The sequence below is a fragment of the Lepidochelys kempii genome, chromosome 1 (genome assembly GCF_965140285.1).
Source record: "Lepidochelys kempii isolate rLepKem1 chromosome 1, rLepKem1.hap1, whole genome shotgun sequence".
In the NCBI taxonomy this organism is placed as follows: domain Eukaryota; kingdom Metazoa; phylum Chordata; order Testudines; family Cheloniidae; genus Lepidochelys; species Lepidochelys kempii.
This window is the reverse complement of record NC_136380.1, coordinates 297,498,956-297,525,821: the sequence shown is the minus strand read 5'-3', so window position 1 is coordinate 297,525,821 and position 26,866 is coordinate 297,498,956. Positions and strand designations below refer to the sequence as shown.

Genomic DNA, 26,866 nt, shown 5'->3' with positions numbered 1-26,866 from the left:
CCAGAACTAATATTACTGTTTGAGCACCACAAAAAGAGAGAGAAAAAATGAATGTTTTTAATGACAGAAATGGGGGGGGAACCTTTGGAAACTGTATCAGGAAAAAGTATATTGATGATGCACTCTTCTGATGTAAATTGTTGACAAAACATAATTCCCAACAGGTTTCATAAAGCTGAAAGTAGTTGAAATTATTAATTGGTGTCCTTCTTTTCTTTCTACATTTTAATATAGTTGATCCAGAAAATCAACACAGTATATGCATTTTACTGTACATTGTACAATGACGTGCACTGATTAGTGGCAGGTACAGTATTACAATTATGGTCCAGTTTAAGGTGTTACCAGTAGTAACATCAGTGCAGTTTATTTTACTTGCTTGTATATACTGTACATTGAATGAATACCTCTTTATTAAAACCTGAGGGTTTATGATTGTGGTTTATGCACCTGTTAGCCCATCACTAAATGATTAAACAATGATATGCATCCCTGAACACTGAAGAAAATGGGAAGGAATTCTTAGTAGTAAATTAACATTTCAGAGATGAAAGACTGAAAAAAATAATAGCACCTAGAATTTGCACCTTAAAGACAGTTTTTCTTGCTTTTGATGTTCTTACCACTTCAGGGTTTTATTTGAAGTTGGAGACCAATACTTGTGTTAGGAATACATTTCCCACAGAACCCTCCACATCTTCCATATATTTTAGTACCATCCTGGAAATTAGAGAGGCAAAAATAGCAAGAACTCAGTCATGAGAAACTATCAAAGCCATAATTACACACAATAGTTTAATAAAATGGTGACTCATCAGAACCTTTGACACAGCCCACTGAAGACTACGGTATCTGGGAGACAAGACCAAATTAACTTGAACACACTGGGTTTGTCTACACGTTGTAGCAGTGTGTGCCAGAGGGCTGTAAACTGTAGACACTCTGAAGTGTTGCACTCTAACCGCCCTGTGTAGACCTTGCTAATGCCCTCTAAAAGGTTCCTAGCATGTGTTAACTTAGCACTGTTTCAGACAGGACTATATCAATGGGCAATAGGTACCTATTAGCACAGGTGCCAGCTTCCTGCTTGTTCCAGGGGTACTCAACCCCAGGTCCCACCCCCAACCCCACTCCACCCCTTCCCTCAAGCCCCCATCCTGCCCTGCTTCTTCCTGCTTCTGCCCTCGGCCCCATCCCCACCCATGCTCCGCCCCCACCCTACCTCTTCCCTTCCCCTTCCCTGAGCGTGCCCCATTCCCACTCCTCCCCCAGTGCATTCTGCATGCTGCAGAATAGCTGATCGCGATGGGCAGGAGGCACTGGGGGAGGAAGAGGAGCTGACTGTCAGTGGGTGCTAAGCACCTGCTAATTTTTTTCTGTGGGTGCTCCAGCCCTGGAGCACCCATGGAGTCAGTGCCTATGCCTATTAGGCTGGGTCAGCAGGGTCTATGCAGGGTAGTTAGAGCCCAATCCTTTGGAGCATTCTACAATTTACAGCCCTCTGGCTAGGCATTGTCCTACCTAGTAGACAAGTTCATAAATTCATAAAGTATCTGTGAAAGTGTCTCAGTCAAGTCAAGAATGGACAAAGAATATGCACCCATGGAGCACACATTACTTACTTGAGATTTGTGTATATCAACAGTTGCATAATTGCCCTGAGCAATCCATCTAGCTGTACTGGATAGCCTCAGGCCAGTGCCTGTCAAATTAATGCTGAACTGCCCCTATCAAAAAAAAAAATCAAAGCACAGAGCTTATGTACAAACTTTAAGACACTTAACATTAGCAAATACTACTTAGAGTATTGCATTGTAACCTTACGGTTACATACCGAATTTTGTATTTCTAAAGTCAAAAAGCCTAGAAACCTCTATGTTGGCACACACAAGCCTTTTACTGTATTTAGCTCACTCACCATCTCTTATACCTGAGAGTAAATTATTATTTTAATATTTTTCTCTCCTATTATAATAAAAAATTACGTTACATCAAATACTCAGACATTTTGTGATGTTCCCAGATAGTTCTTGCAAAGGAATTAATTATGGACAAAAACATAATGATCAGGAGTTCAGTTTAGATTAGAGAAACATCCAAAAGTGCTGATATTTATTTGAAACATAACCAAGCATTTTCATCAAGAGACATTGCTGGAATTCTGGTACAAACTGTTTTTTGTGTGATCCTTGCAGTCATTTCTGGTTTGCTAGTGGTGGGAAATAATGCTGAATAATACCAATTATGAGTTCGTTGGCATAATTACAATACCATATAACATAACATCAGTTATCATAATAATCAAATAACAATTCTGGTCAAAAGCCAGACATTTTGAGAGATGAAAAACAACAAATTTCAACAAAATACTTTAAAAATTATCTGAATTTCTGAAAACCTCAAACTTTTTGGATTGGTTCATGTTTTTGGTTTGATTCACATTTTATCTGAAGTGAATTGTTTATTATTCCTAACTGAAATCAGATTTTATTTTAATTAGTGTGCTAAAAAATGTGAGACCTGCCAGAATGAGGCTTGCTTTCTTAAAAATAGACAAAGTGGGTGAGGTAATATCTTCTTTTGGACTAAACTCTGTGGATGAAAGAAACAAACGTCTGAAGCTTTGAAGAAGAACTCTGTGGAGCTCAAAAGCTTGTCTCTCTCACCAACAGATGTTGGTTCAGTAAAGGATATTACGTCGCTCACCTGGTCTCTCTCATATCCTGGGACCAAGATGGCTACAACAACACCCGAAACAACCATTTCTCAAAAGATAAATATTTTAAACTGTGTTTTGAACTTTTTGGAGCAACATCGGCATGGTCTGCCATACTCTGGCAACTACGGACAAATCCTTCTCTGCTACTCACAGCTCTCAGCCTTTTTCAAGTGTAGTTTCCAGTCAAGTGCCTCACCCTATTCTGAAAGTGATAGCTCACTCTTCCATGCTTACAGAATACTTAATATACCTCTTAACAAAGCAATCAATACAGATACAAACAAATATTTAAATTAAATTCACTGCTAAATACAAAGTTGTACAATAAACACAATTTCAGAGAAATACATAGATTCCAGAGCCCTTTTATATGCAAACCTTTATTTAAAAATAAAAATCAAAGATGGACTTGAAATACACTTTAGAACAGACAACATGTTCGGAACTAGAAACTATACTACACTTTTTCCACTAATTTTTTCCACTTTAGAAAATAAATGGTGACACAGAAGACAAGTTGCAGAAATTGAATAAACTACAATCATGCAATATCATGGTTGAGCTTTTAAACAAACATGTCAGTAAATACTCTGTATGTGTGTGTGTGTATATATATATATATAAAGGTGTGTATATATATATATATATGCACTGTACATACAAACAGTGACAAAACTTGCTCCCCTTAGTAGCCAATGAGGATTTTGCCATCGACTTTAATGAAAACTGAATATAAGCCTGTCCTGAATGTGCTTGTTTCAAATTTTGTAAAGTGACAAGGGGTATGAGATTAGTACTATGCAATCGAAATCTCCATCAACTCCAGTCATACTTCATGAAAGACTTTCCCATTTTACTGTTTTATTCTTTTGCCAAAATCCAACATGGTAAATATATGTACTACTTACTGTTGGATGGTTTCATCTAGGCTTGGCAGAATTTCGATTTTAATTTTTTTTTACAATTTTGACAGATAATATCAATATTTATTTTTAAGCATTTTTTTTTCAATTTTTATCTATCTAAATTTTCACAATTGTGAAATTCTAAGGGGGTCAGTCAATTATTTAATGACAGATATTGAGATTCAAAAAGTTAAAGCTTTATAAATATTAAAACACAAATTGTCAACATCACATGCAAAAATATACAAAATGAATATCCTTAAAATCAACAAATCATACCTGGTTTTCCTATTGATTCACTAGTCCATTTTTAACAAGCTTAATTCTAAAATCTAATTACTGGATTTTGACTCTAATAAAGTTTTCAAACAGTATTTTTCTTATTTTGCTTATCTGTAAATTTCGATGATCATCAATGGAAATACTTTTTTCTCAGTTTGTGGTATACAGTGAAATCAACATTTACCAATTTTTACTGAAATCGAATCCTTCCAAGCCTAGTTTAAAGGTATAAATGTTAAGGTGTTCATGAGATACCTGTATTTTGATAGTACCCAAACTTTATCAAAAATAAACTACATACAAAGGACTGTATGAAGAGTTTATTTTTATTTCAGGGTTCTAGTGATGCACATACACCATTCAAGCTTCACTCTTGTGATTCATATAGATGCTGAAAACACCAGTCTCATATTGTATAGTTTGGTATAACTTATTTCCTGTATATTTTCATGTCTAGTTGCTCTTTTTATTTTTTAGGACTCATACCCCTGGGTGTACTGGCACAAGCTGATGTGTTACACAGGTGAGGTGGTTCTTTGAGTACCAAAGAAGCGGAACGTATTAATTTTATGGCATACAGCATCTGGAGAAAATTAATGCAAATGGAGTGTAGCTTATTCCATAATCATAGGCCCATAGTATTTCATGAAGTAACTTCATCCACAGTGATGTCATGTTGCAGAAATAAATGAACATTGCATATGTGCAATTATACTGATGGCACAGCAGTTGCCTGTCATGTATAATATTCAGGCTTGGGAGCAGATCTGAAAAACTTTGAGAGTGAAGGAAGTGGTGCAATTGATCTGAACAGAGACCAGCAGCACTCCTTCAAGGCATCTCCTGAGGTGTGACCACTTCAGTGCAGAGATATATCCCCAATTAGCGGAATCCATTATCATTAGTTATTAAAGGTCATGTTCACCACTGGTGTAAAGAGATGCAGTTCAATAGAGCTGTGCCCACTTAGGTCAGTAGTGGATTTGGCCCTATGATTTTTTTTTTTTTTCAGTATCCAGTGCTCTGAAGCACTTGTGAGGATTTTTGTTTATTTGTGGTTTAATTTTCTGGTTACTGTATTCTGGTCCTGGTCTTAGGCCAGTGAATGACATTTGGCTGCTTGGGATGCCCTATTGTATCTGCATGTATCAGACCTCTGCTCTTTCTCCACACAAGTATTCCAACATGTTTCATGAAGTCCCAGGTGATAGATCATTAAGGCAACTCACAACACATGCTGGGAAGTATTCTTTTGCTGGTGAGCAATGAGAATTCTATGATTCTATGATCTTTAAGTACTGCCTTTCAGCTCCTCCACTCTTTATGTGAATGAATGTCTCATGCCATATACATCATGGGAGCAGAGAAACCAAGACAAAAATACAGAGAAGGGGAGTCAGCTGATAGGGATCTGACGAAGAGGAGATGGAAAGGGATGGAGAGGAAAAGAGAAATTGATGGGGCCATAGCAAGGGAGGAGAGCTGGAAAGAGGGATTAGAAGGACATACAAAAAATTTAAGGGGTAATGCACATCAGAAGAACACCAGTGCAAGAGGCAGGAACACAAGAGATCAATAGCAGATTGGATACTTATACATGGAGCAGGAACATGAGGGACAGCAAAAGAGACAGCTGTGGGGAAAACAATTTCAGGGAGCAAATGTAACGGATGATGGACTAAAAGAGAGAGGAGCAAGAAGCAATTACTTATTAATGTACTGTATTTTTGTACAGAAGATTGAGTGTACATTAGTCGATTGCATCTCCCTACTACGACCTCTAGTAAAATGGTCTTTTTCTTAAGTGTTAATTTCATGGAAAAAAATTATAAATACCTGTGGGCATCTGGCAGCACTATAGCAATCTCCAGCTGTAGCAAAAGGAACAGCTCTCCCAAATACAATCTGAGCAAAGAGAAGGTCTGTAGCTAATAAACAGATATGACAATTATTTAGCACTGGAATTGTTGCTTTAAAAACTTATTAGTAGACAAGCAATATGCAGAAAGTAGCAAAAGTGGGTGGGTTGGGGAATTTGGGGAAGGGGTGGAGTGAGGGCAGTGCAGGAGCGGGGCCAGAGGCAGGGCAAGGTGTCAAGCACCCACCAAGCAGAGGGGAAGTCGGCGCTATGGTGTAATCTGCTGTAGGAAAAGGCTTACTTCATAGAATATCAGGGTTGGAAGGAACTTCAGGAGGTCATCTAGTCCAACCCCCCTGCTCAAAGCAGGACCAATCCCCACTTTTTGCCCCAGATCCCTAAATGGCCCCCTCAAGGATTGTGTAGAACTGATCAATGAAATTGTTTTTAATTGTTCACTTTATTAATATAACTTCATAAGCAAAGTTTTATGAATGAAACAACATTCATTCATAAAACCAGTTACCCCAATAACTGGATAATTGAGTTTCACTTTCAATCCAATTGCTGCTTGAATCACTGAAACTTGCACTGCTTCAACATTGTAACTTCTGTTCACTATTTGCCATTCCTTACACTTGTCCATGTTGCAACCCAAACTCCATTTTAACTTATCCCAAACTCCATTTTAAAATGCTCACTTCATTTTTGCAAAACCCTGCTGTAATCTTATTAGTTTAGTTCAGATGTGTGAATGAAGTATGGATGGATGATGGAATCAACCTCCAGTCCCAGCCTGTCCTGATGAAATAAAGTGTAAACACCAACGGCTGAAGATGCAGACAACAGCCCTGACAAAGTAAGAAGAGTCCACCCTCAAAAGAAAAGAACAAAAGTACAATTGAAGAAACATCAAAGCCAGGTCCTAGGCTGAAAGTCATGTCTGCAATTGACAGGTGATCAATCACACTGGACCCAGAGGCAGCATGACACAGCAAGACCTATAGACTCTGGATTCAAACTAAAGCCTACAAAAAGGATGGGTGAGATGGAAGACTTTAGAGGGTAACATTCTGCTGCCAACATGGAAGGGCATCGGTGCACGCCCAACAAAGACCCAGCTCTTCCTTTTGTCCAGCTTTCCTGGCCAGTTAGCCGCCACAAGCTACGAACCCAAGCCACGAACTCAAGCTACATTCAGAACTGGTAACTATATAGCAGCTACAGAACATTTGGTGTGTGTGTATGTATGTGTGTGTGTGTGTGTGTATATACAAAGGTATTAGATATTAGTTATTGGTCTTAAATCAAATTGTGTTATTATAATAAATGTGACATCTTGTCTTGTCCCCTGAAACAATCCTGTGCAGTTTTGTCTGTATAACAATTGAACTCACAACCCTGGGTTTAGCAGGCGAATGCTCACACCACTGAGCTATCCCTCCCCCTTAGTTCTGCTCTTGAGAAACACATACATCGGATTATGCATGTGTATTAAAGTTATGAGACACCCATGAAAGCTTAAGGTTTGAACCTGTGAAGTTTCATTCATGGAAGTGCCATTGAAGTTAAGAGTTTTGTTTGCGTAGAAATGGCGCAATTGGGTTCTAAATTTGCATTTATAGTAGTCACTTTAAAATTCCAAGAGAAGGGTCATTACATAGAGTTCTGTAATAATATATAAACACTTACTGTCAATTTGCATAGAGATTATATCAATTCTTATTTTGCTAAAACTGGTATGTCCAGCAGCAAGGTAGTCATTTCTGCATGCACAGTCTTGCCTTCTGCTTCCATTGAAAGGACATTCATATGGATTTTGTAACCTGTAATAGCACATTTGGTTTCTATTTTTTTATGTTTTCTAAAGTAGTATCATACTGAAAAACAATCAAATCATTTTATACTACGCACAGAATATCGAACAAATACTGAATAGTACAGTAACTCCATGCTTAACATTGTAATTATGTTCCTGAAAAATGCTACTTTAAGCAAAACGATGTTAAGCGAATCCAATTTCCCCATAAGAATTAATGTAAATGGAGGTGGGGGGAAGGGTTAGGTTTCCAGGGAAATTCTTTTTGCCAGACAAAAGACATCATATATACACATACACAGTACAAGTTTTAAACAAACAATTTAATACTGTACACAGCAATGATGATTGTGAAGCTTGGTTAAGTGGTGAAGTCAGAGGGTGGAAGAGGGTGGGATATTTCCCAGGGGATGCTTTACTGCTAAATGATGAACTAGCATTCTGCTGAGCCCTCAAGGGTTAACACATTGTTGTTAATGTAGCCTCACACTTTACTAGGCAACACTAATGGAGGGAGGGGAGACAGCATGGCAGAGAGAGACAGAGACACACACCATGTGTGAGAGAGACACGCATTGCCCCTTTAAGTAGAGTGACCCCACCCTAAGTACACTGCCTTTTTAAGTAGATCAGCAAGTTGAGACAACAGCTGCTGCCAGCAAGCTCCCTCCCTCCTGAGCCCTGTCATGTCCCCCCATGCTCTGTGGAGATTAGGTACAGGAGTGGCGGAAAGGGGGACACCCTGACATTAGCATCCCTCTCCCCCCCTCTCCCTTGCACAGCAAGCAGGAGGCTCTGGGGAGCCGCTCCAAGGCAGAGGGCAGGAGCAGCACATAGCCATGGGGGGAGGCACAGCTGAACTGCTGGCAATTGATAGCCTGCTGGGCAGCTGCCACACAGGGAATTTAGGGGAGTGGGGAGCTGATGGGGGGCTCCCAGTTCACCCTGGTTCCAAGCCCCCACCAGCTAGCTCCAACGGGCTGCTCTTCCTGCAAGCAGTGGACAAAGCAAGTGGCTGCTAAACAACGTTATAAGGGAGCATTGCGCAATTTTAAACGAGCATGTTCCCTAATAGATCAGCAACGTAATAACAAAACACCATTAACTGGGACGACATTAAGTGAGGAGTTACTGTAGGACCTTTATACACTTGGGCCAACAGCAGCACTGGTATAACCAGGTACCATTTCCACTGAAATAATAAAAGGTCATCTGTAAGATCAGTTACTGCAGGTACACACAAATTCAGTATGGAAATATATTTACATTAGTAATGTACATTTGTGTGCCTACAACTTTGAAAATTGTGCCCAAATATGTTTCTATGCATATGATTCCATAAAGGAAAACTCTGCTTTATAGTTTCAAACTACGAAATACATTTCATAAAGTAAGAACCCCACTGATTTTATACCTGTAACCATATACTTCAGAAAAGTTGTCTGCTTCACCTTTAACCAATGTTAAATATTCTCTGGGATTCTCAAACTGCATCCCCGAACAATAAATCTACAACCAAAAATATAACCCTTATTATTATATAATACACGTTTTATTTCACAACCCACCCCTTTGATAGAAATGTTAATAGTACCTTTATCAATCTTCCTTTAACGTTCAGTAAATATTCACCATCCTTTCTAATTCTTTTTTTACTCTGGATTTCTTTGCAGCTGGTGAAAGCTTCACCTTAAAAATGAGTGATTGAACCATATCAATATTTCATGAGCTGAGAATTGAACCTGAACAGCTAATTGTGTATATTTGTGTTGCAAAGATATTTATTTTACAGTTTTACATAAATATCCCAAGAAAGCATTTGGTACAGTACATAATCATCACTGTCAATTACTTACATTCTTTTGCATGACAGATCTTTCTGGCTGCTGGTTTTAAACGTGACAGGCACAAGCTACTGGATAAGCCATTTTCAGTCATGCATTCTACTCTTCTTTCCTTTATTCCCACTCCACAAGCTACTGAGCACTACACACAGATAACAACCAGAAGTTCAGAAGAAAATAAACCACTAACACTATCAGCAAATACATTTTGGTAAACTTTTTTGTGTTTGAGGAAACTGTAAAGTTTTAGCTTGCACATTTATACTCACTTTGCTCCATTTCCCCACCTTCCAAGTAGCTGGTTGTAAACATCCCCTGATATTACATTTATAAATGTGTGGGGAAGGCACTATTGGGCAATCTCGATATGCTACCGAGCAAAGACCATAAGCACGATTATTCCGAATAGTGTGGATTCCAACACAGTATGTGATCCTTTGTTGGTAATCAAGCCCACAGCTGGCTGAACACTGAAATAATAACAAAAAGCATTATTTTTGGTGATATTTGCAGCATCAGAATATAGTTAGTGAGTCCTGATCCTCTCTTCAGTGAGAGTATGGGGCGTAGTAGACATTATTCCTACATATGCTGGCCCAGCATTTTTTTAGTAATGATCTGGCAGAGTACAGAAATGGAGCTCTATAATAACTATGCCTCAAGACCTGTGGAGCCTTTGGAGGTGGGAGCTCATGCTGTCCCAAGACAGGAACATGGCTCTGCAGTTACCTCCACACAGTGCAGGCAAGAAAGGCCCAAGGGACCAGGAGCCTGATGTAAAGCCTACTGAACTCAATGGAAAGACTCCCACTGACTTCAGTGGGGCTTTGGATGAGGCCCCAGGAGAGGTTCTTCAGTACACAGAAAAGAAATTTGGTGGTAAGGACCAAGAGGAGCAGCTGTTCTCTAACAGGTGGGTCATGAGTTGTGCCTAGTAGATCATGGCAAAATCTCTAAAACATGGTGGCTGCTGCAACCAAGGTGGAGAAAACTGATAGGAGGGAAGAACCTCCTTTTATCTTCCTGCTGATGCCACTTCACCCCATTACAGTTCCTCCTATTCCTTCACCCCCGGTACTCTGCTCCAGAGAAGAGTCACTTAAAGATGGTGAGACGCTGACGGTCTAGACCCAGTGCCCTCCAGCACTCACAGTTCTCAGCCCCGTCCCCAGGCTCAGTGCAGCACAAATGCAGTGGGAGGAGGGAGAGAAGGAGAAGAGCTTAAGTACTCCTCCTGTTGCCCCCACCCACAGGTATCAGAAAATACCTACCCATCAGTACTCCTCCCACCCAGAGCTGCAACGGATTGTGGAACACAACCACAGAAAATTGTGGTGTTGGAGTCACAACAAGAAATCATGGTTGGTGTGAATGTCCCATGCGGAAAAAGTCTAAATTATTATTTTTTTACACAGAATGTACAATTTATATTAATATTCTCTTATATACAACATCAAAATGAAAATTTGGTTAGCAACATGATTAATTTACCTGTGACAAGTCTCCTGTAACCACAGCATATTTACAGGGAGTAATCCTGCATTTTTTGATCGCTAGAGGCTTTGTGGCAGGATCACAGGAACTTTCATTTACTTGGATCTTGTTTTCATCCACACACGTGACCTTCCGGCGTGTTTCCTTTTTCCTACATGATGCTGAGCACTGAGTATGACATAAATAAATTACAGCTTTTCCATTTAAAATGGTTATTTATACAACAAATCTATCTGGTGGTTGCTATTCACAAGTAAAACTTTGAAACAAAGATGTAGTGAAACCTGTTATCTATTTCAGTACAAAACACCCAGGGTGTCCAAACCTTTCACTTTGTTCTCAAAGCTCGGATACCAGTACTTGTAATTATACACCCTTATTGTTTCATATATGACTGTGTAACATGTGAGGTGAGCCAGAGGTTAAAACGAAGAAAATGTCAGGCCATGATAAGGGGCTGGGTCAAAATGACTCCTCTGTGTGAAAGGATAAGAAACAATAAGCATTCAATTAATGTAGGCTGGGTAACTTGGTCTTTAGAAAATGAAGGTCTTGCAAATGTTAAGTTATAAAGGAGTTTTGATACAATGAATCCAAACTCTACATTAGTAACCATTAATACTGGATATAACTGTGAAAGAAGGGGCAGGGAGAATGTGAACAAAGGAGTTTCACACAAAGGGTATCAAACATGAAATGAGTTACCAAGAAGAGACAGCAAAGCAAAATGCATTTACGTTTCCAGTTCAGAGCTCTGCATTTCTAGATAAAAAATACGAGCATTTGGAGAACAGGGAAAATCCATACTTATGCTTGAAAATTTGCATTTCCTGTTATAAAACTCATTATCCTAAACATTTCTGAACAGTCTAGCGAATCTCTGCACCACTGGCTAGCACATCATGTTTATGTTTGCCTTGGCTAATATTCATCCCCAGTGTGCCAATACCACAGCACTCCCAATACTCCAACAGTGGGTGCCTCAGGACTTCTTTGTCAAGTTAGTGCCACTTCCTTTGTCTTTGGTGAGGGCTGAGAAGGAGAGGTGGCAGCACTGTGCTTGTTGGGATGGGGGGAGGATGAGAGGAAGAGGCAGCCAATGAGGAGCAGAGACACACAAGGATAGAAGAGGGGCATTGAAAGCACCATACAGAGAAGCTGAAGCATAAAGGCTAGAAAATGGCAAAGGAAGACATGTGGGAGCAAATGAAGCTAGATGATGAAATTTTTTTAAAAAAAGTAATTAAAATAGAAATTTCAATTCTCAGTTCAGATAAACATTTTTAGAGGATTTTTTTAAAAAGGAAAACGAAATAAATAATTCCCTTAAAGAAAAACAGCCTTCACCGGGATGGACCTGGAAAGGTGCATGTGCACAGCTCCCCATGAAGCCAGGGTTCAGCATTAACATCATCAGGCGAGGTGTTCACATGCATTATGTGCAAAACATTCTTGTGATGCTAGCACTAATGGCTAGTACCACAAGGATGTTCTGTGTGTGTAAAGTTTGGTTCCTCCCCTCTGTTCTGCTAACATCATAGTACTTCAATGATTACAGTCACTCACATTTCATAAACCGAGATTTCTCAAAGTCTATTACAATGTGGAGCACAGCTTAATAGAGATTGTCTCTAGGACACCTCCCTCCCAATCTCAGTCATGTGGACACTCCCATTCCTGATCACATAATGTCCCTCTGACAAATGCTGCAGTTGCTTACATGAGAAAGTGACAGTAGGAAAGTATTTATATATCTTCAACTTTCTTGTAATTGATTTAGCACAGGAAAATATGCCCGAATCATGTGACCAACACCCAGCTCTTTGCAAACCACCAGCAAGTGATCTGTGGATTATCTGTGGTTTATGGCATGTATGTTAATAGCAAGTCAAGAGGACTATACTTTTACAGTATAAATATTGCACCATTTACATTTAAAAATCATCATACCCAAATCTGGGACTTTGTTCCCCTAGGAGCCTGATTCTAAGAGACAGCATCCCTGAGGATCAGGCTATAAATTAACATTACATAACAGCTACGCTACCTGTGCATCTTCCTGGCTATGCTTTTTTTAAAAAAAATTATCCACAATACTTGTTTCACATTTTTACTTCTTTATTTTTTCCTGTTACTACAATGTCAAAACCATCTACAGTTCTGTGCCTTTTGATTTTTCTTGAACGGGTATGCCATGTTTTATTTTTTTATTTTTAAAGGCAAATCTTCCCATTGTAGAACTTCCCATTGTGGAAAGAAATGTTCCCAAAAGGATTATATCCTTGGATGAAATAGTTCATCTTCCCTTATATTCCGGTTGGTTTTTTTGATTCTTAAAAGTTGATTCTTTTATAGTTTCTGATTTCTGAGGCCCCCACTGTTACACATTTTCTACACTACATACAGGTTACATGGGATTGGAGAGCGAGAATTATTACATTAAAATTAGTTTTAAAACTCCCCCTTTAGGGACCTGCTGATACTTCCTGCACTATTTCTGCCTACAACTCTAGACAAAAACGTTCTTTATTAGAAAGAAAAAGTGCCTTTGAAATTTTATGCCACAGCTTTTGAATTTTGCAGGCCTGTTCACATTTGCAGGCAAATTACATCAAATTAGTTGAAAGGCCATACTTACATCTTGCCATTCATCTGTCAGCCATTGGTACAGCACACAGGCAGGCAGCCAACAGGGCTTCTGACTAGGGGGCTGGGCATCATGATTGCACATTGCTTCATTCACTCGACCCCTGCCTTTCAGCCGACAGTAAACATCCCGTTGTTGAATCCCCACTCCACAAGTCACCGAGCACTACAGAAAATACATACATAAAGAAAGAAAGAATATGAAAAAGGTAGCCACCAAATATGGTAAAAACAACGAGGAGTCCTTGTGGCAGCTTAGACACTAACAGATTTATTTGGGCATAAGCTTTCTTGGGCTAGAACCCAGTTCCACGAAAGCTTATGCCCAAATAAATTTGTTAGTCTCTAAGGTGCCACAAGGACTCCTCGTTGTTTTTGCTAATACAGACTAACACAGCTATCCCTCTGAAACCTCTCACCAAATATGGTGTCATTTCCATTATCACATGTCATTCATAAACAAAGGTGCTTGCATATTACCCTTTTACAGTGCACTTATTACACTAACACACCTCTGTTTTCTACTGTTTGTTAACATAGTTCAGGTGTTTACTTCAATTTTCTACATTTTTGTCAGAAGAGATTTAGGATGAAAATGTCAAATTACAATGGAAAAAAACACCCCTTCAACAGGTGAGGTTAAATATATACCACAGAATAAGGACGATGATCCTGCGAAGACATATGGCAACATGTTTAACTTAAGTCTCAATGGGAATAGTGGCTATTCACATATGTAAAGTTAAGTACATGCACAGGCTTTGCAGGATCAGGCCTATATAGCTGAAATCTTAGAGTTTGTTCAGTTTTAGAGCCCTGCGCAGGACTCAAAAATGTGTATCTGCATCTGATCCGTGATCCACAAAAACTGTTTGCAGATATTTGCAGAGCTCTACTAACAGCTCTGTGGGTCACCGCACACCAGTGACGCAGGGCTGAGCCAAGCCCCCGACCCCCAACCACCCACCACTTCTCTCCAGACACCTCCACCCCCCTTGGGCCTCCTTCCCTGCTCCAGGCAGGGAGGCTATAATCCTGGGCCCTTATATGCCGCACCACCCTCCCAGTGTGGGCTCGGACATGCCTACACAACCCTTGGCAGCTCTAACACACACATATCCAGCCGGAACAGACAGCAGTGACAACTACTCTCTTCACAGCCCCACTGTTGCCACCCGCTAGCCTAAAGTATAATCAGACCTCTTCAAAATGGCACTTGGCTCACTCCCTTCTGGGAGTTGTAGTTTACCTTCTCCATCAGAGCAAGCTGGGGTCTACAACTCCCAGAATGCCCAGCGGGCTATTTCCACATGTCACAGCCCGCTGCTGCATGATTCAGAGAGCTGAGCTGGAGCCTGAGGGCTGGGTGACAGCCACTCCATTCGGGTGAATGTGTGCTGCAGAGCCCTGCACACATATAAAATTTGTATCTGCATCTGAGCTGTGATCCGCAAAAATGGTCCATGGATGTGAAGCAGATATCCATGGATTTGCAGGGCTCTATTCACTTTGCTAAATTAAGAAATGATAGGTAGAATTACATGTGGTCTTAAGGAGTACAAATATTATGGTCAGTATATTAGCTCACTCTGAAAGTGGCACATTCTGGTTAAAGAGAAAGAAACAATTGTCTGTATTACTGGTTAGCTAGAGATGTTTTCTGTGCCAGTCTACAAGATAAAAAGCATGTGTAATTCCATGAAGTTACATCAAGATCCTAAGGAACATTGACTAAGCTGGTTTCATTTAAATGTAATGGGCAGAACGTAGTTTATACGTTCCCCTTCAAGGAGTAAGCTTAACTCTGCTGCATTCATTAAAGATCGCTGTTAACTGTTGTAGTTAAATGAAAGAACTATAATAACAGCTCTGAAAGATTACAGAAGACTAATCAGCTACTTATGAAGCAAGCCACTAAGGAAGACATTTGAAAATTTTTTTGTTTTAATCTTTTAATTAAGTACACTAACATTTATTTATATTACAATTCTATGTGATAAGATCTAACCTATTCTTTTAAAGCTTGTGTATTGTGTGGGTATATATCATATCAGCTATGTTATATTCTTCCCAAAGAAAATGTTAAATTAAAAACCACACAGTTATCACCAGTGAACACGAACAGTCACAACATAACAATACTTGAGATTCCACACTGATTTATTATTCTAAGTATTCAGAATTCCAGATACGAAGAACTCTGACAAAGAGAGACAGAGGGCGTGACATGGGATCCATGCTGACAACACACATTTACTGTCAGGTAAGTAACCTTCTTCAAGTATGTGTCAATGTGGATCCCACTCTAGGTGACTGACAAGATGGGACAGAGGAGTCCTGATTGTCTAAGCAAACAGTGATTGTAATACTGCTCTCCTGAAGCTAGTATCTGTCCTTGCAGATAGATCGAGGGCATAGTGTTTAACAAAGACCACTGGTGTACTCCCATTGACTGCCTCAGGTATTTGTGATATAGGAATATTCCTGGAACAGGAGGAAATCTTGACCTCGAGATGAGTGAGTTTTCACATTCAGAGGAAGTGGTACATCAGCTGTCTGGTAGCAGATTGAAATGCACTGCATGTTCGATTGAGATATTCTCTCCAGGAGATGGCTTGACTCTTTGAAGGCCCAAAATGGCAACAAAGAGATAGGGACAGAACTTGAAGGGCTTTGTTCTGTCCACATAATACAATAAAAATCTTAAAACATACGAAGTGTGAAGTTTCTTCTCTCGCGGTGCAGAATGAGGATTGGGGAAGAAAACAGGCGGGTTGGTGTACTAATTTAAGTGAAACTTTGAAGACCACCTTAGGATGAGTTTTCAGCATCACCCTGTCTCTGTGAAATGTTGTGTAAAAAGGTCACTCATATAAGCTTTGCAGCTCGCTGATCTGCCTGGCTGAAGTAATTGCAATTAAGAAGACCATTTTAAGGATAAGATGGTATAAGGAGCACTCTGCAAAAGGCTTTAAGGGGGCCTCCATGAGGTTTGCAAGGCCAATGTTGAAATCCCACACAAGAGGGAGTTCCTAGACTGATAGACAATCACTGTGGGATGTGAAAATATGGAACAGGATTAGGCAGGTGGTGACAGGCTGAAATGGCTACTAGATTAATGTTAATGGAGCTAAATGGTCTTTTAAATGCAGGAGATTCTCCAGGGGCTTTAGTATGGGCTCCTCCATTGTGTTAAGCTTACATTGTGTTGTCCATACTGAGAATCTTTTCCATTTAGAGAAATAAGTTTTCTTTGTGGAATGCTTCTTGTTTTGCAGGAGGATTTCTTGCACCTGAAAGAAGCAGTCTGTCAGTACCACTCAACTAGCCAATACCCAGGCTGTCAGATACAGTAACCGTAGGTCTGGATGAAGTATTTGATATTGGTTCTGCAATATTATGTCCAGACAGTCTGGAAGGCTGGATGGTATCCAAAGAAGGCGCATTAGCCAGAATTGTCTCAGGCAATATGGAGCTATCAGAATTACTTTGGCTTTGTCCTACCTGATCTTGCATATTAACCCAGGGCTTGGGAATGGGCAGGAAAACATACATGAGTCCCAGAATCCATGGTATGAGGAAGCTGTCTACTAGCAAGCCAGGCTCATACCTCTTTTGGAACAAAAGTCTGGACATTTTTTATTGTTCTTCAAGGAAAATAACCATATCACAGGATTTCCCCATTGATGAAGGTGTGCCTAGGGATGGGGAAGAAGAGTATATCTTTTCAAGGAGTGGTGCTGCGGCATAAGGCGATCTCAGTGCCAGGATGATGGTGTACACCAGTTCTGAAGAAGGTCTTGGGGCCAATGATGTAGACTCCTCTACTAGTATATGCTTCAGTACCAAAGTGGTCTTGGAAGCTGGCACTAATGTCTGTATCTATTTTGCTGATGGTGTCCATGATGGTGTTGAGGTCAATACTGGAGGGTCAGTGTTTGGAACTTTCCTTATGAAACAACACCAAGTGGTCTCTGGAGCTTCTGTTTGCTCTATGATCAGCCTTGTCTTGGAGTACCAATCTTCAGTGTCAGAGTTGTCAGTGTGGGCTCATCAATGCTGAGTCCTTTTTCTACATGTTTTTTCCCCTTTGGTGCTATGTCTTGGCATAGCATGCCTGGTGATGGGGGCTTTTGTCAAAGATCACTTCTTTGGTGCCTGATCAGACAGCTAGAAGCACCAATCTCCTCAGGCTCAGAGGTGACTCTCATCAATTTTTCCAAAAGACAGAGCTTGAGATGAGTGTCTTGAGACTTCCATATCCATAAGGAGAACAAATGGCAGACAGAACACTAGTTCAGTATGTGGCTCTTCCTGAGGCAAAACAAGCAGAGACTATGGCCATAGGTGAACAGAATGAGACTGTCACTGGAGAAACAGAACTTAAAGCTGCAGGGCTTTGAGTCTGCCATGAGCATGTGGCATGAAGCACCTAACAGTGGTTGTACAGGTTGTGTGGCTTTTTTAATGTTTCCAAATTGGTAAATTAAGGAGAAGAAATGGTTACCAACCTGTTCCATAACTATTGTTCTTTGAGATATGTTGCACATGTCCATTCCATGAGAGTGTGTGCGTGCCCAGTGCTCTGCTGTTGGAGAGTTTTGCCTCAGTGGTATTGGTCGAGGCAGTGCATGCATCCTCTGCCTCCTCATGCTGCTGTGAAATGGTATAAAGGGGAAAGCCAACCCCAAATCCCATTGGTTCCTTCTAAATGGACAGATTTTGATATAAAGGGGAAGCGGGTAGGTCATGGAATGGACATATGCAACACATCTCAAAGATCAATAGTTACAGAACAGGTTAGAAATAGTTTCTTCTTCTTTGAGTGATTGCACACATCCATTCCACTGTAGGTGACTCCCAAGCTTTTCGATCTGAACGTGGGATCAGAATACATCTGAATAATGATAGAAGGACCACATGTCCAAATCTGGCATCATCTCCAGATTGCTAAGAGATGGCATAATATGATGTAAGGGTAGGCATTGAAGACCAAGTTGCTGCTCTACAAATGTCTAGAATAGGCATTTGAGCTAAAAAGGCTGCAGAGGCTGAGTGTGATCTCACTGAATGTGTTCAGTAGTTCCCTTTTCAATGGAGATACATCAGCCAAGTCATAGCACAAATGTATATAGGAAGAAATCCACTATGACATTCTTTGAGAAGAGGCCAGAAGTCTTTTCATCATGTCTGCAATTACCCTGAACAACTGTGACGATTTAGTTTATGGTTGAGTTTAAATGGCTTAGTCCTTTCCAAATGAAATGCTAATGCTCTCCTAACATCTGGAGTCTCTTCTCATCCCTGTGAGCATGAGGCTTAGGGAAGAAAGTTCGTAAATATATTGCTTGATTGATGTGGAAATGGGACTCCAGCGTGGTGAGAAATTTTGGGTGAGGATGTAGGTTTACCTTGTCCTTATGGAACGCTCTATACGGACGGACAGATACTAGAGCTCGTAACTCACACACTCTCATGGCCAAAGTGATCACTACCAAAATGGTTACCTTCACTGAGAGATGGAATAAGGAACAGGTAGTCCAAATGGAGGACCCATTATCTTTGTCAATGGCAGATTTAAGTCCCAAGAGGGAATAGGATCCTCTACTTGGGGATACAATCATTCCAGACCTTTCAAAAATCTGATTGTCGTGGGATTGGAAAAAAGATAACAATTATCAGTTAGAGGATGGAAAGCTGAGACAGCTGCTAGGTGGACTCTGACGGAACTAATGGCCAAACCTTGCTGGTTCAGGTATAACAAATAATCCAGCACACGACATATTGAAGCCCGGACTGAGGAGACCCCTTTCTATTGGGTCCACATGTACAATCTCCTCCACTTCACCAGGTAAGTATACATACTAGATGGTTTTCTATGGTTTAAGAGTATGTCTTGCACTGCCGTGGAACAGATCTCCTTCTGAGGTGTCAATCACAGAACTTCCAGACTGGCACGTGAAGAGACTCTAGGTCAGGATAGAGAAGGTGACCATGGTCTCGTGAGATCAAGTCTGGGTCCAGCAGTAGAGTCAAAGGAGCCCTAATTGGGAGGATCAACAGAATGGAAAACAAGTGTTGGTGAGACCATGCTGATGCTATAATTATTAATAATGCATAGTACTGATTGATTTTCAACACCACCCTGAGCAGGAGTGGAATAGGAAGCAATGTGTACAGAAGCTTGTCTGTCTAGTGCACCACAGTCAGAAAATGAAACTGGCTACATCTAGACAGAGAGACCACTCATTGTGGCTGGAGAAAGACCTGCTCAGCTGCTTTATCTAGGGAGGTGGTGGAATCTCCATCCTTAGAGGTTTTTAAGGCCAGCTTGACAAAGCCCTGGCTGGGATGATTTAATGGGTCTTGGTCCTGCTTTGAGCAGGGGATTGGATTAGATGACCACCTGAGGTGTCTTCCAACCCTAATATTCTATGATTGTATGAATTTATTATCTGCCAGACTGTTGTGAACACCTGGAAGGTGGGATGCTTTGAGGTGGATTGAGTTGGTGACATAAAAAATCCCACAATAGCTTTGCCTCTTGCAGAGAAGAGTCAACCAGGCCCTTCCTTGCCTGTTCACATAAAACATGGCCACCGTATTACCCATAACTACTAGCAAATTCCTTCTGGTGATATGGTGAAGAAAAGAGTAACAAGCTAATCAAATGACTTTCAGTTCTCTTACATTTAAGTGGAGAGTTAAATCCTGGGCAGACCACAGACCTTGAGGGTGTAGTAATCCCATGTGAGTCTCCCAACCTACGATAGAAGTGTCCATAACTAAGGTCAAAGTAAATTGAAGACGGGCAAATGGAATGACACACACACATTGGATGGGTCTGTCCTCTTGTCCAGAGAGACCAAGATTTGAGTGTGTACCCAAACCAGAGAGACCAAGATTTGAGTGTGTACCCGAACCACCAAGCTCAGCCATTTTTGCAGCTTCCTGAGATGAAGACTGGCATGTTGAACCACATAAATATATGAGGCTATATGCCCCAGAAGTCTGCAGCAATTCCGTACTGTTGTGGTAGAATGGGCCTTCAGGTTTAAAGAAATGGCCAGCATCATCTGGAACCTGGCCTGAGGGAGGAAGGCCCTGGCTTCCATAGAGTCTAAGACTGCTCCTATGCATTCTATCCTTTGTACAGGTGACAGAATTGGCTGTTCCTCATTGAAGAGCAATCCTAGCACACCAAAGATGAATTGAACCATGGCCATCCTAGACAGCACTTGGTCTTTGACACAACTTCTCACCAACACTTGAACGCCTGATTTCCTCAGGAATGCCACCACCACTGCCATGTACTTTGTGAAAACACATGGTACTGTGGACAGGCCAAAGACAGGACTGTAAACTGGTAGTGAGAGTGAATGATGAACAACCTGAGGAATTTCCTGTAGCTTTGATGTATTGCCACATGGAAACATGCATCCTTTAAATCAAGGGTAGCATACCAGTCACCAGGATCCAGGGAAGGAATAATGGAAGCCGGCATGATCATGCAAAACTTTATTTTCTTTAAAGGTGTTTGTTGAGTTGTTGCAGGTCTAATGTAGCTCTGAGACCTTCTTTTGCTTTTGGGATAAGGAAGTAGTGAGAATAAAACCCCTTCCCTCTGTGAAGTGGAGAACTTCCTCTATGGCTCCCAATCAGAGAAATCAACTCCTTAAAGGAAAATTTCATCATGATCTCTCCTCTAACACGTCAAAATCATAGAATCATAGAATCATAGAATATCAGGGTTGGAAGGGACCCCAGAAGGTCATCTAGTCCAACCCCCTGCTCGAAGCAGGACCAATTCCCAGTTAAATCATCCCAGCCAGGGCTTTGTCAAGCCTGACCTTAAAAACCTCTAAGGAAGGAGATTCTACCACCTCCCTAGGTAACGCATTCCAGTGTTTCACCACCCTCTTAGTGAAAAAGTGGCTGTCTGGAGTTCCCAGGCTGTCTGGATGAGCTGATAGCCACTGATGAAGTGAGAGAGGCTGGTCTCCTATAACTTCTGGTCCTCTTTCTAGGCTGGTCCTGGTGGTGGGGCATACACAAAGCATACCAGTGTGACTGCTGGGGACAAGAAGAGAAGAAGGTATTGGTGAGATCATTGTCAATTTGCCTCTCAATGGAGCTGAATGTGGTGCCTAAAGTATCAGACACTGAACCACCGCAGATGGCAAATTTTGACTAGCAGTCATTGGTACCAGGTGAGAAGGTTCTTGGACTGCCAGCAAAACCACTGCTGAGAGACTCAGCAGATGGTGTGCTGCAACATATGCTTCAGGAGTTAACAGTATAGGAATAGTCTTCTGTTGCTGCTGAGCTGATGAAGATTGCACTGCTTAGTCAGGCAGTGCCACCTTAGGGGTCATAACAGGGAAAATGCTAAGAGTAGTGGATCAGATATTGCTGTTCCACCTCAGTGTCAGATATAGGCATTAGAATTCTCATTGTTACAATAAGAAGCAGAAGAGCAATTGAAAAGTTTCTGCACATACATTTTCTATTATTGTTACCCCTATACATTCTTGACATATGGGAGGAAAGAGACCCACCTTAACTATTCACATGCTAATCTAAATAGCGCTCTCTCTCGCACACACAAACAAACGTTCTTTGTGCAGCTTCATCTTACCATTTCCATCCAATATTTTTAAGACTTCAGCAACCACCAAATCATATGAAACAGTTCTTCCCCCTTTCTCTACATCTTTATTTCCTTTTAGGATACACAGTCCACCCCAATCACATAATTGGCAAAGTTCCTAAAGTGTGCACCTTTTTAAGAGACAGAATAAATTATCTGATACAATTTGAATAGATATGTACTAAAACTTTTTTTATTCATTTCATTTGAAGATCACAGATGCAAGGGTGGAGGTTTTATTCTCCAGACACATAATTGTTAAATTTCCAGGTGCCTACATGTGAGGGTAAAAGAGACAGTAGACTCTGTATACGCATTTTTGTTTTCATGTAGTATTTTTCATCACAAGTACATGCCTGTGTCAGCTGGATTGTAATAGAAACTGTGAATTTCAAAATAACAATAAAAAGTCAAGGTGCTGAAATGAAGAATTCGCTATAATTCTCCAGGGCACATCTTTGGTTGCAATTTATGAAACTATAAGGATAATACTTTCAATTATATTTTAATAGGAAAAAAGTACTGAAATGCAATTATTTATGATGCATGATTATACTGTAGAAATGTTATAATTCAGTCTCAACATACAGTCACCCAGACACATGACTAGGGGTAGACTTGCCAAATATGACTCAGACAAAACAAATTTAAATTTAGGTGCAAAACAAAACATCTATTAATGCTAATACAACAAAATGTTTCTGAGTGTGTAATGCTGGAGCACATACACAAACTTCCACACAATCTCTGCTTCCAGTGTTGTACTAGATTTCTTTTACCAAACCCTTACTGTCTCTATTTCTTTGAGTAACTAATTACCACACTGGTGATTCTGTAAACTAGCTCCAGCAAGGTTGCCCCAGGCCTACTATTAGCAATTGTCAGGGACTGACTGACCAATTCACAGAGCCATGTTCTTTCTAGAACAAACTTGGGAGTAGAGGCAACTGCCATTTTCTCTTTAGGTTAAACAGACTTTACATTGAGAGGCTGATATTGGGAAGTCAAAACAAATTAAACTCAAGTTTTTTTTCCCCATTCACTGGGGAACACTGTTTTCTTCTTCTGGCTTTATCGAAGCTGACGCCTCATTGCACTACTCATTGTTCTCCTTAAAAAGGAAAATTGTAAGAAAAAGGGTTGACAGATGGTTTCACCTCTGCTCTGGGAAAGAGTTGGAGAAATAGAAAGTTACAGCGATTAAGGAAAAAGGAGTTAAAGGGGAGGATTGGTAAGTACCATTCATTCTCTATTTGTACCATAGACATAGGCATTCATAGATTGGGTCAGTTTTTCTGCTGTGGTCACTTCCTCTGGGTGTGGCAGAGAGATGAGACTGTCAGGGTGCTGGTTATAACTTCCTGATTCGCCATGTACTATTAGGCATAGGTCAGAGCAGCCTGGTTCACTAACCTGTGCCAGCTGGCTATGGTAATGAAAGGAGCATTTGCCAGCTAGTGACTGCCAAAGCACATCGTGCTGCAGGCACACCCCTTCGTGTACCTCCACACTTCTCCAGACCCCCCACTAGAATCTCCCTCTGTTTGCATGGCCTGAGTAACACAATGGAGACAGGGTAAGGAAGTGAGCTGTAGCTCACGAAAGCTCATGCTCAAATAAATTGGTTAGTCTCTAAGGTGCCACAAATACTCCTTTTCTTTTTGCGAATACAGACTAACACGGCTGTTACTCTGAAATCCATAATATCAGGCTCCCAACACGCAAGAGACTCTTAAACAACAAGGAAGCATCCTGGGAGGGTCTTTGTAGCAGGGAGCGGGGGTTTGGAGGAAAAGAATGGCGCTTCTACCCATCCCCCCCCCATCAAGTTCTCCAAAGTCAGGTATCCCTAAAGAGACAAAAAGAGGATGGGAAGAAACCCAGCTTTTGGCCAGGCCATTTGTCGGAGTTCTTCCCCTTCAATTCCAGGGGACTGAAGAGTGTGTGTGACACTATTCAGTTAAACAGGTAAACTAATCTGTCCCATATATACACAGAAGAATGACAGCAACCTGCAATATTTCTGATGAATACATTATTATACATATTATGATAATACCATAGCTTGCAAATGTTTGTGTAGATTCTATTGCTTATAGATGACGGACAACATTTTCAAAAGCATGTGGGACACAGTGGGATTCAGGCTTCTTGGTGCCTAAGACATTTTTGAAAAGTTTACCCTTAGAGAGCAAGTTAAAAGCAAAGTACTGCAATGTGATGAATTATGACACAATACATTATTACACACTGATAAGAAAACCTCAAAAGATTTGAAGTTCTGTTTAAAAAAAATCACAAAATGTAAATGTTTATCTTAACAATTTCATCTTGAATATACATATTAGGTTAGCTTCCCTTCAAGAACAGGCTGCTCTGTGAGAGGAAAGCCCCAAACTATTAATCAGCAACAGATGCATATTATCAAATAGATTTGCATTTTCACTTGCAAATTTGTGAGTCGTTTCTGTGATTTAGTTTAAAGATAAAAGCAAGACCTTAGAGTGAGCCACTTCAGTTTAAACTGGAGATATAATTAGTGTGGGTATGAAACATCTTCCATATGAAGACTAGGACTTTTCAGCTTGGAAAAGAGATGACGAAGCGGGGATACAACAGAGGTCTATAAAATCATGACTGGTGTAGAGAAAGTAAATAAGGAAGTGTTATTTACTCCTTCTCATAACAGAAGAACTATAGGTCGCCAAATGAAATTAATAGGCAGCAGGTTTAAAATAAATAAAAGGAAGTATTTCTTCATACAATGCACAGTCAACCTGTGGAACTCTTTGCCAGAGGATGTTGTGAAGGCCAAGACTATAACAGGGTTAAAAAAAGAACTAGATAAGTTCATGGAGGATAGATCTATCTATGGCTATTAGCCAGGATAGGCAGAGATGGTGATCCTAACCTCTGTTTGCCAGAAGCTGGGAATGGGCAACAGGGGATGGGATCACTTGATGATTACCTGTTCCTTTCATTCCCTCTCAAGCACCTAGAATTGGCCCCTGTCAGAAGACAGGTTACTGGGCTAGATGGACCTTTGGTCTGACAAAGTATGGCATGTGTGCAGCACATGAAGAACAACTTCTGTCTAGCACTTTAATTGAAGCAGTATGGCATTAATATGGCCTTTTATGCTTTGCTTAGAAGGAAGAGTGGTATATAATTACAGTACATTTTACATACCTCCTTCCACCTGTTGGCCTTCCATGCAGGACATCTGACAGCTCTACAAATTTTGTGGGTTCGAGGCTTCTTTATATGTCTACAGTTTTCTTCCTCTAATTTAATTTGGATGCTGTTCACACAATGTACATCACGATACTTTATACCCTTTCCACAGGAAACAGAACACTGGAAAAGAAGAAATAGATTTGCTTTATTCCTTTTTCTTTATTAGAATTTTAAAAGAAGTTGAAAAAACAGAAAAAGCAACCGCTTAGCATATGCCATAATACAAATAAAAAATGACGGTTTTATATTGTGCAATATCTACTGTACATGTCTACTTTGAAGTTACTATAGAAGTTGTTTCATAATGGACAGTACTTATTGTTCACATCCTGGCCAACAATCAGTTAATTGTTCATTCAATCACTCATTTGTAAATATATGAGATCAGCCGTCAACACACGAGATCTCATAAATATGCTGTTATAATTCTTGGAGTCTGATTTGTGTCCATTTATTCTTTTACGTAGAGACTGTCCAGTTTGGCCAATGTACATGGTAGAGGGGCATTGCTGGCACATGATGGCCTATATCACATTGGTAGATGTGCAGGTGAACAAGGCTCTGATAGTGTGGCTGATGAGATTAGGTCCTATGATGGTGTCCCCTGAATAGATTGTACATTGGCCAAACCGAACAGTCTCTACGTAAAAGGATAAATGGACACAAATCAGATGTCAAGAATTATAACATTAAAAAAACAGTCAGAGAACACTTCAATCTCCCTGGTCACTCAATTACAGACCGAAAAGTGGCAATATTACAAAAAAAACCCTTCAAAAACAGACTCCAACAAGAGACTGCTGAATTGGAATTAATTTGCAAACTGGACACCATTAAACTAGGCTTGAATAAAGCCTGGGAGTGGATGGGTCATTACACTAAGTAAAACTATTTCCCCATGCTTATTCCCCCTCACCCGCGCCTACTGTTACTCTCATCTTCTTGTCAACTGTTGGAAATGGGCCATCCTGATTATCACTACAAAAGGTTTTTTTTCTCCTGCTGATAATAGCTCACCTTAATTGATCACTCTCATTATAGTGTGTATGGCAACACCCATTTTTTCATGTTCTCTGTGTATATATATATGTATCTTCCTACTGTATTTTCCACTGCATGCATCCAATGAAGTGGGTTTTATCCCATAAAAGCTTATGCTCAAATAAATTTGTTAGTCTCTAAGGTGCCACAAATACTCCTTGTTCTTTTTGCTGATACAGACTAACATAGCTACCACTCTGAAACCTGAGAAATGATAGTTGCAACAATGATTTTATTTTTAATGTAAAGGTTATTTTTACTCCATGCTTATCTAATGCCTGCTGAAATAACTAAATAAATCAGAATAGTTTGGGATTATGTTTTTAAAAATTTCAAAAGGCAATAAGACCTCATACTTTAAGTATAACCTT

General features: G+C 40.3%; 1 protein-coding gene across 1 annotated transcript in view; it reads right to left on the bottom strand.

Moving 5' to 3' along the window:
- Window positions 1-627: 627 nt before the first annotated feature.
- The window catches only part of ADAMTS20 (ADAM metallopeptidase with thrombospondin type 1 motif 20), a 170,211-nt gene continuing 143,972 nt past the window's right edge, over window positions 628-26,866 (bottom strand). The window contains exons 29-39 of the mRNA XM_073331555.2: window positions 25,407-25,574; window positions 13,560-13,733; window positions 10,919-11,089; window positions 9,697-9,897; window positions 9,440-9,569; window positions 9,178-9,272; window positions 8,998-9,092; window positions 7,457-7,590; window positions 5,743-5,834; window positions 1,623-1,727; window positions 628-720 (exon numbers count right to left, since the gene is read on the bottom strand). Of these exons, the coding sequence (XP_073187656.2) occupies window positions 628-720; window positions 1,623-1,727; window positions 5,743-5,834; window positions 7,457-7,590; window positions 8,998-9,092; window positions 9,178-9,272; window positions 9,440-9,569; window positions 9,697-9,897; window positions 10,919-11,089; window positions 13,560-13,733; window positions 25,407-25,574 (1,458 nt within the window). The remainder of the gene's footprint in view (window positions 721-1,622; window positions 1,728-5,742; window positions 5,835-7,456; window positions 7,591-8,997; window positions 9,093-9,177; window positions 9,273-9,439; window positions 9,570-9,696; window positions 9,898-10,918; window positions 11,090-13,559; window positions 13,734-25,406; window positions 25,575-26,866) is intronic.